The 9,729-nt window shown below is 48.3% G+C and overlaps 1 protein-coding gene across 4 annotated transcripts; it reads left to right on the forward strand.

The window, feature by feature from the left end:
• The first annotated feature begins 4 nt into the window (after positions 1-4).
• On the forward strand, positions 5-9,111 carry MTHFR (methylenetetrahydrofolate reductase). Of its 4 annotated transcripts, none has more exons than XM_015882359.2 (12): positions 5-120; positions 1,841-2,092; positions 2,987-3,225; positions 3,341-3,451; positions 3,629-3,822; positions 4,262-4,512; positions 4,829-4,963; positions 5,130-5,310; positions 5,689-5,871; positions 7,298-7,399; positions 7,622-7,741; positions 8,231-9,111. In XM_015882359.2, exons 2-12 carry the CDS (start codon positions 1,851-1,853, stop codon positions 8,426-8,428), a joined length of 1,956 nt encoding a protein of 651 aa, XP_015737845.1. In that variant the 5' UTR covers positions 5-120; positions 1,841-1,850; the 3' UTR covers positions 8,429-9,111. The 4 variants fall into 4 exon arrangements, with proteins under 4 accessions (XP_015737845.1, XP_015737846.1, XP_032304709.1 ...); XM_015882360.2 differs by lacking the exon at positions 5-120 and adding an exon at positions 2,199-2,255 and having other exon boundaries at positions 1,978-2,092; XM_032448818.1 differs by lacking the exon at positions 5-120 and adding an exon at positions 2,199-2,255 and having other exon boundaries at positions 1,991-2,106.
• Positions 9,112-9,729: the final 618 nt, after the last annotated feature.

Below are 9,729 nucleotides of genomic sequence, written 5' to 3' on the forward strand. Positions count from 1 at the left end.
GGATAAGGGAATAGCGGGACATCACGTGACCACGCTGGGAGGCTGTGGGGGGGGGAACAGCGGGGATTAAAGGGACACGGGATGGGGCCGGGCGTGATGAGCAGCGAACGGCGAGGGGAGGTGAGCGGGGCCCTATGGGGGGAAGAGAGGGAAACAGCCCATCACACACATAGAGAGGGGTCAGCCCAGGTGATAACAGCCGGTCTTAGACAGCCAGGAGTCCCCGTGGGGTGCTGGGATCCCCCTAGGCCTGATCACTGTAGGGCCAACCCCTGTAGGGCCTTCCTATGTCTATGTGCTCAGTCTCGCCTCTTGCTGTGCCCATAACGCTGTCTATATGGGTTATGGACTGGGTAACGGGGCCTGGCAATAGCTGTGCAGGTGTAACGTTAAGGGGTGTGGGTCTGGCCCCAAAGCACGATGCGGGAGGAGTTGTGATCCCTATGAGGTTATAGGACTCATCCCAGCGCTTCTACTGATGGCCTGTCTACTCCCAATAGGATTTGAGGCAGCCGGCAAGAAAACGACACGAGAAAACCACACCCTATAGAGACACCAATAGGACAACAACCCTCAAGGGGAAATAAACCCCAAGGTGTTGCGTTGTGCCTCAGTAACGAGCTGTTGAGAGGCTGCCCCTATAGCTGTGTGCTTTGGGATGACCCCCCGCTGTTGTGCCTGTGGGGAGGGCTGTTGGTGCAGCCTTCACCTCCTTTCTCTTATCTGCTGCCAGCTGGAGTGGTCCTCAGGTGGTAAAAGCAGACTTTCTCTCAAAGGGGTTTGGCTTGATGGGCAGCTGAGTGTAAACAGCAGGAGAGTTCAAAGTCTGGGTGACCTGAGCTTGGAGTTTCTGGTGAGGACAGCGAGTGTGATGGTTTGTGCAACAGCTTCCTCCAGAATAGCTTCCATGTTATGTAATGACAGTGTGCTGCTTCCCGGCGACAGCTCTGAGCACTGACAATTACTGTCTGCAATTGCTCCCTTACTTCCAAGTTGTTGGAGAAAAGGCATCAAGCAGTTGTGGCCCAGGGAGCTCAGTGGATATAGCATCCTATATCCAGCTTGCAGAGCTGCTTGGTGTTCTGTAAAGCCACCAATCATACTTGAGCATTTTGCAAGGCAGGGAAAGATGGGACGGTCTCTGACCTCGTTTCTGAGCAGCCACTATTGGTGAGGAAAGGAATGTATCTAGTGAAGGAAATAGCTGAATGTGTGTAAGTAGATGGTACAGTGCAAACCTCTATGGAGGTGGTGTGTCTTATGAAGTGCCATGGGTAAATGCCCATTAAGACAAAATGAAGGATGGCTTGCAGGGTTCCCTGTTCCAGAAAGGATTGTTCCAGAAAGGATTCTTCCATTTTTTTTCTTGTTTACCTTTCCAATTTACAGTTATCTTTATGTTGTAAGGAAATGCTGCCTTATGGGAATACATGAAGGTGGATGCAGTCCAAGGGGCAGCTGCTGTAGAAGAAAATCTGCTGGTGTTTGCAGCCCGAGACCTCAGGATCAAAAAGGTCTTCAGCTGATGCACGTGGGCATCACGCCCTGCTGAACTGCAGACATAGCAAAAGTCGTGTTAACCTGACTGTTGTGAGAGCCAGCAGGCACAGAAGAGTTGCATCAAGGTGGCACAGAGCCATCTGCTGTGTTGTTTTCAGCACTGTGTAAATGCACTCGTTTTACTCTGTTTTCACTAGGTTCTTACAGTGAGGGCTGGCCAAAGGGTGATGATTAACAGTGGTTGTAGCACAGGATCCCTTTTATCTTCCATCATCTCCTCACACAGACACTTAGCTGTGTGTCCTGTACCCACTGTGCTGCTTCTATTCCCTTCCTCCAGAGCGCTCACCATGGTCAATGAGAACCAACATACCTGCAGTGCCAGCTCCAGCTCCAAGTCCGATGGCGGCAGCAGTAGTGGGAGTGAGAGCTCCAAGGACAGCTCACGCTGCTCCACTCCTGTCCTCGATGCTGAACGTCATGAGCGACTGCGTGAGAAGATGCGGAGGCGGCAGGACTCTGGGGACAGGTGGTTCTCCTTGGAGTTCTTCCCTCCACGCACAGCCAACGCTGCTGTCAATCTCATCTCCAGGTGAGGGCTGCAGGGTAAGAGAGGGGATAGATGGAGCCTCTTTGGTGGAGGGTTGGGAAAGAGTTAATGAGGCAGGCTCTGCTCCGTGCTCTGTCTCCCCTTCCAGGTGATGAAGCAGGTAATGGGGCTGTGCTTTCCCGCTGAGGAGGGTAATGGACACCAGGTAACTTATCTTCCTTGGAGTCCCTCAAGTGTTAAGTGTCGTGGTGGGGTTGTTGAGAGTGCAAGGCTGCTTCTTCACAAACAAGGCTGCTGTCATGCTCTAGGTCTGAAGCAAAGATCTAGGGGACAATAGAGTAATAGCTGTTTAAAACAAACTGTTTCATGGACAGTGTGCCCAGATCTCCAGGACTGACTCCCGCAGGTTTTCAGAATCATTCAGCTGCTATAGTTTGTACTTCTGTGTTACCAAGGACTCCAGTTTTAGACTCTGAGATTGGTGTTTTATGTATGTGCTGTGCAGAAGGTGATAGTTCTAAGCAGAACGAAAGGTTATCCTGGAGCCTGAGCCACCATGTACTTGTCTGGAGGAGAAGAGGGATTTCCATAACACTCTGTAATTGCTGTATGCCAGTGCTATGCTTTAAACAGAAGAGCCTGTTCCAGCCCAGAGCAAGAAAGAGGAAAAGTTAGAGGAGCCTTTGTCCCTTCTGTGAGGGACATTTGGAAACACCCCAAAGACCTGACCTACCTTTCCATGTTTGTAGCCTATGCAGCTGGGAACAGGGAGTTCTGGCATAGTCTTCCATCTCAAAGTGAATGGGATGTGCACTCCTGCTGCTGCCATCCCAGTTTTCCTTGCTTGTTGATGGCATTCCAGCAGGGAGGAAGATACCCTGGTGCAGAGAGGTGAGCTGGCTACCTGGTAGGCTGACACAGCACTAAAATCCACAGGTTTGACCGCATGGCAGCAGGTGGTCCTCTCTTCATTGATGTGACATGGCATCCCGCAGGGGACCCAGGATCTGACAAAGAAACCTCCTCCATGATTATTGCCAACACCGCAGTCAACTATTGCGGCCTGGAGACCATCCTCCATATGACGTGCTGCAATCAGACCAAGGATGACATTACAGGGCACCTGCAGAAGGCCAAGAGGCTGGGGCTGAAGAACATCATGGCACTGCGTGGAGGTGAATCCTTTTGTCTTAGAGCCCTTATATTATACACTGAAGTAGTGTTGCTGTTGCATCCAACTTCATAGCAAAGTGAAGAAGTAATGGAGGGACTGGATTTTTGTCTTTCCAGATCCTGTTGGTGAGGAATGGGAGGAAGAGGTACATGGATTCAATCACGCCGTTGACCTGGTTAAGCACATTCGCAGTGAATTTGATGATTACTTTGATATCTGTGTAGCAGGTACGTGTCTTCTGATGCAATGTATGGGATAGGGTCTGAGATGGGGGGGGTGGGGATGGGAGGAAACAGTCCAGCAGTCCCTTTCTGGACCTGGGTTGTAAGTGACACAGTGAGACTGGCTGCTTCCTAATGTCTCATTAAACGTCTAGGCTTTGCTTTTCTTCATTCCCTCTAAAGGCTACCCCAAGGGTCATCCTGAAGCAGAGAGCTATGAGGCAGACCTGAAATACCTGAAGGAGAAAGTTCTTGCTGGGGCAGACTTCATCATTACACAGCTTTTCTTCCGATCAGAAACCTTTCTCAAGTTCATGAGGGACTGTCAAGCCATTGGCATCACCTGCCCCATTATTCCTGGCATCTTCCCCATACAGGTGAAATCAAGTTATTCTGGCTTGGGGAGGCAGCGTGGATCCATGTGAGGTGTTTTGAGCTCAGGGCCTCCAAAAATTTCTGGGAAGTAAGAGTGCTAAAAATGTGATAAATCAGTAGGTGGTTTGCTACATGAAACTCTATAAAGGTTTTCTGTACCCATATGGCACAGAGGGATATTAAGGACAGTTGCCTACCTGCTCAGAGTAGTTAGACATCACTGTCAGCATGCTGAGCTCAGTCACTGAGTAGGTAAATATAATGAAATCACCTGAACTGACACAGACAGTCTGCATTACTATCGTAAGGATAGGGCCTGGCTGCATGAAATCTAGGAGCCCCCAGTTCTCAGTCTCCCGATGCAAAGTTGAGATCAAGTAGCTGTTACTGGATGTGAGAAAAGGACCCAGAAAGACTGAAATCCCGTGTATCTTCATGTAGGGTTACCACTCTCTGCGCCAGCTGGTGAAGCTCTCCAAACTGGAAGTGCCCCAAGAAATCAAAGATGTGATTGAACCCATCAAGGACAATGATGCAGCCATCCGGAACTATGGGGTGGAGCTGGCAGTGTCCATGTGCCGGGAGCTGCTGGACAGTGGCCTGGTGCACGGGCTCCATTTTTACACCCTCAATCGGGAAGTGGCTACGACTGAAGTCCTTAAGCGCCTTGGCATTTGGAATGAGGACCCGAGGTGAGCTGAATATGCTGGTTTGCTTTAGTTCTTGCACATCTCATCTACTAAATGCACAAGGAGTGGATGGGTTGGTTCTTCTCTTCTGCTTTTTAAATACCTTTCTCTGCATTTAGATATTCATCCTTTGTGCAGGTCTCTGATAAAAGCTGGGAGGTAGTGAAGAACTGAGGTAGCCTGTTTAGAGGAGCTTTAAAACCTAAACTCTTAGAGTTTCCACTTGGAAGAAATGTCTTTAAGTCTCTCAATACATTCCCAGCAGGAATAGTGGAAAGACAGCAGGAGAAGTATGTTGACTTCTTCTTTCTCTGTGCAGGCGGCCTCTGCCTTGGGCAGTCAGTGCTCACCCCAAGAGAAGAGTTGAAGATGTTCGGCCAATCTTCTGGGCCTCTAGGCCAAAAAGTTACATCTATCGAACTCAAGAATGGGATGATTTCCCCAATGGTCGATGGTAAGCTGTTAGCCTGCAATAGCAAGGTGTACTACAACAGCCTGCTGCATGGTTGATCTCTAGTTAGTGGGTATCCTGTGCATACCTTGGGCCTGGCAGAAATGATGGTTTATTGTTGAAGAGGTCCCCAGTTGCTCTGTTAATCCTGTGTCTGTTCTCCTTACAGGGGTAACTCCTCTTCTCCAGCCTTTGGGGAGCTGAAGGACTATTACCTCTTCTACCTGAAGAGCAAGTCTCCCCGTGAGGAGCTCCTGAAGATGTGGGGGGAAGAACTGACTGGTGAGGAAAGCGTCTTTGAGGTTTTCACGTGTTACATCACTGGAGAGCCCAACAAGAATGGACACAGGGTGAGAGGTGGCCCTGGAAAGGCTGGTCAGTGTGGCATAAGACAACAGTGCTTAAATTCTCTTGTTTCTGTCACATTCTAAATGAGAACAACAGCAGTTTCCTACCTTTAACTGCTGAGATAGTGGCTGAAGGGGGATACTCTCTCCAAAGAGAATCCAAGAGCCAGAGCTAGGGCTCAGCATAAAAAGGAAGCTGCTACAGCATCGTGCTGAGCTCATTCCTAGAGTTGAGCATACCTGTCCCCCTGAGAGAATCCTGTCCTGTGTGAGATATCTTCAAGACCACTAGGGCATTTCTGAGTTCCTTCAGCATCAGTTGGTAACCAAAGGATTGTTGTATACACCCACATTGTAAACCATCCTCTCTCCTTGTGGTAGGTTACATGTATGCCCTGGAACGATGACCCTCTTGCTACTGAAACCAGCCTTCTGAAGGAGCAGCTGGAGAAGGTCAACAGACGAGGAATCCTGACTATTAACTCCCAGCCAAACATCAATGGCAAACCATCCACAGACCCCATTTTTGGCTGGGGACCTAGTGGAGGTTATGTCTTCCAAAAGGTATTGCACTCTTCTGCTGGGTAGCAGTAAGTTGTGACCTAGTACAGTCTCCATGAGGTAGGAAGGTCTTTGGCTTCCAATGAGATACTGTTTCTGCCAGCTCCTTATTCTAATGCTTTATTGCTGGGACAAGACAAAGCTCCTCTGGTGACTTAAGAGAGACAGATCACATCAACTCTGTGGCTTACCTAGCAGTTTTGTCCGACTTCAAAACAACTTCTTGTTTTCACTCATAGCAAGTAATTGATGCTAACCACTTCCCAGAGCAGAGCTATCAAGTTTCAGATTAAAAAGCCCAAAACCATCAATGAAACATGCCTGCCCACTGCAGCTGATCCCATTCCCAATACAGGAAACACCCAGGTTTCTAATAATGGCAACCAGTGATGCAGTATCTCTACCATCCAGCTTTTCATGCTGATAACTGGGTATCTAAGAATTCTCCCATCCATCTTTCTCTAAGGCAAATTTCTTCACCAGTTGCCTCCACTGCAGTACTACTGCTGTGGTTACTTCTGGTCTGCAGGCAGGCTTATCTCTCATGCCTGCCTCCTACTGTCATGCATTTTCAGGCCCTACATCCTTGCCACTAATGGCTGAGATAGGACTCTCCTGTGTCAAGGTAAATGCCAGGCAAGTGGCTTGTACTAGGAAACAAAGCAGCTGTGTTCAAAAGAGATCCCAATTGCTAAAGCCATGAAATGAACAGATGGCAAATGCAGTTATGTTTTCAAAGAAAAAAAAAAACCAAAAAAACCAAATTCCCTGAGGTGAGGGGAAATCCATCATCACACAATAGCCAGGAAATGGGGGGAGGGGAAGCAGTTGTTGGAGCAGCCAAGCACAGAACAGCAGTAGTTGGAGGAAGTACAGAATTAGATTGTGCGAGCTCACTGGGAGGACTGAGGACAAAAGATGAGACTGGACAAAAGGCAGGGTGGTTTCAGAGCCCAGCTGAGACTTCTGACTTCTCCTGCTACACTGGGCTGCCTTGGCAGAACGCTGCTGTTCGTGGGGTACCACGCAGAACAGAAGTCAAACTCAGGCTCCTTCCAGGAACTCTGGCCAGTACTGGCTGCTTTCCAGGCCCAGCAATTGTAGTTACACTGCCTGTAGCATATTCTGGCCTGTCTGCATACAGGGGTACAGGACAAATAGCTTGTGGGTTTCCTAAACTGACCTTTCTTGGGCTGTTACCTCTGCTCTCCACAAGCTCTTTCTTTTTTCTCAGCTCTCTTGCCAATTTGCTTTGCCCTTTGCTCCAGTCCCCTTTGTAATACATATTTCTGGGGATGGACACAGCAGTCTTAGGCTGCCTGGTTGCTATAAAGCATAGGTTACAACTGTTCTTTTGGTTGCCTGTGCACATGTGTCAGCCCTGCCATGCATTAGGGCTCTTATTCTTTCCCTTCTCCCACCCTGGCAGGCATACCTGGAGTTCTTTGCCTCCAGTGAGATCGTCACAGCTCTGCTCAAAGTGTTGAAGAAATACGAGTTGCGGGTGAACTACCACATTGTCAACGTCAAGGTAGGCTGATATTTACAGGATACTTTCACCACCTCGGGGGAGAGACAAAGGTCAAAGATTCAGACATCCCCAGGAACAAAGTGGGGCAGGAAGGGAACGTGAAACAAGTCAGCTGTGACCTGCAGCTGCTGTCTGATCTCTTAACAAGGACAGGAAAATTGCTCTGACTTACTGAGTATCTCATCCAGCAGCTGCTTCAGAAAGGTTTTCTTTTCCTTGTAGGGCCAGAATATCACCAATGCCCCCGACCTGCAACCCAATGCTGTTACCTGGGGCATCTTTCCAGGCAGGGAGATAATCCAGCCCACCGTGGTGGATCCTGTAAGCTTCCTTTCCTGGAAGGTGAGTCCTTCCTGCTGCTGGATACAGTTGTGATAACCCTGGAAGTTCAGTGTCTGATTTGTTTTGAATCTGTTAACGCCACATGCAATTGAGTACTGTTGTGGCATTAGCTTTCTGCAGTCTGCTCCCTCAGTGTATTTAAAGCTTCTCTCCAGTGAGAGCTTTTCAGAGACACTAAGTAAGTATGCGGGAGGCTGGGGAGCCATCACCTCCGTATGAGTCCCCAGAGCTCTGAGCAATAGCTTTCCCTCCTGCTACACGCACAGGGGCAGTATTGAGCCATTTTACTATAAGCATGTCACATTTCAGCTCTGAACAGTTGTGTTCATGGTACCTCCCACTGCCTGGAAAGCAGGAACCTCCTTACTCAGCTCTTGCAGCATTTACTATGAAGAAACAAGCTACAGGCATTTGTGATGCTGATTGTCCCAGTTGTGGTAGTATAAAATGTGCATTAAACCCCCATAAACACCTCTCTTTCCTCGGCAGGATGAGGCCTTTGCTCTGTGGATTGAGCAGTGGGCCAAGCTCTACGAAGAGGAGTCACCCTCTCGCATGATCATCCAGTACATCCACGACAACTATTATTTGGTCAACCTGGTGGACAACGACTTCCCACTTGAGAACTGCCTCTGGCAGGTTGTGGATGATACTTTTGAGCTGTTGAACTCTCCACCTCAGCAGTGAAAAACTCCTTTTCTACTCCCTTACTTCTTCCTTTCATCTGCTGACTCCAAGGAAAGAAAAAGCAGCTCCTGTCAGGATGCTTGGACCATAGGCTCCTAAACCCAGTGAGCATTGCTGCTCAGAGCCAGGCAACTCTGATCCACCCTTGTTAGAAGCTCTTCTATCCCCAGCACAAATGTTCCTATCCCTTTCCACTGAACAGTAGCCAGAAGAACCATCAATACTTCTGAGTTGCGGCTCTGTGCTGAGCTTGCACGCCAGCTCTGCAGGATGGAAGGGGGTGCTTACCATGGTTATGTTGATCACAGCTTGTAGGAGAAACCTTGCACGCCAATATGGCACAGCTCAATGGAAGTCTGGTAACTTTCTTCAGCAAGGTTTTTGGGGGCAGAAACACTCCTGTCAGCAACATCTATGCAAGGAAGTTGTTGCAGCTGCTACCAGCCATGAAAAGAAGCTCAAGTTGTTTTTACATTGCACTCCAATGATGTACTGCATCATAACTAAAACCAGACTCTTTTGTGCTCACTCCAGAAAAAGGTTCAATTTTTCCTAACTTTTCCTCTTAACTGTGCTGCCTGATTTTTAGGGTTTATTTTTTAATGGGAATATGAATTCCACTTCTGGATGTGATCAAATAGAGCAATTCCTACTTAAAGTACAATAAACTTCATGTGTACAGATGTCTCTTGTACTAGACTAGATTATTGAAACAGCACAAAGAATAATGTTTGAAAATTAATCACCTTAGCCCAAGGGAAAGGTTTAAGAAAACAACTGAGTGCTGCATTCCCCCAAAGGAAATATGGTCAAAGGAATAATCATCACTTATGACCCTGCCTGCATGGCCACAAGAGCAGTAGTCCTCTAGTATCTATAGGAAAAAAATAACCTAATCTTTCTTGACCTAATGACTCCAGCAGACTTAGGCCTTGCACCAGTGAAAGAAGGGGCTGCCGAGGCTGCATTGTCCTTAATCCTGCAAAGCTACCCCAGGCTAGGAAAACAAGACCTTGGGGCAGCTCTCAGTGGGATTTCAAGATCCCTGCTAAGCTGCAAGCATCTCTTTCAAACAAGCAAGGAAGAAAAGCCTTTTCCAGATTCTTCAAACCCTCTCATTACAGCTGTCTGAGTCTGGGCTCATATATCCAGGGTAATTACAGGGCATCAATCACAGGAGCAAGTAATGGGAAGGTTGGGGGTCAGACACGCCTGTCTTCCCCCAGCAAAGCTTTTGGTGCTCAGCTGTTCCCAGCAGGTTTCTTCATCCCTAGCCCATTCAGTGCAGAAAGGAACCAGCA

Source organism: Coturnix japonica, chromosome 21 (assembly GCF_001577835.2).
Source record: "Coturnix japonica isolate 7356 chromosome 21, Coturnix japonica 2.1, whole genome shotgun sequence".
In the NCBI taxonomy this organism is placed as follows: domain Eukaryota; kingdom Metazoa; phylum Chordata; class Aves; order Galliformes; family Phasianidae; genus Coturnix; species Coturnix japonica.

What these genes read in the sequence shown, in the direction of transcription:
- MTHFR (XM_015882359.2), top strand. Translation starts at nt 1,851, where the DNA reads ATGGTCAATGAGAACCAACATACCTGCAGTGCCAGCTCCAGCTCCAAG. An exon ending in CTTTGATATCTGTGTAGCAG is followed by an intron (nt 3,452 to 3,628) that starts GTACGTGTCTTC and finishes TTCCCTCTAAAG; the next exon opens with GCTACCCCAAGGGTCATCCT. An exon ending in ATTTGGAATGAGGACCCGAG is followed by an intron (nt 4,513 to 4,828) that starts GTGAGCTGAATA and finishes TTCTCTGTGCAG; the next exon opens with GCGGCCTCTGCCTTGGGCAG.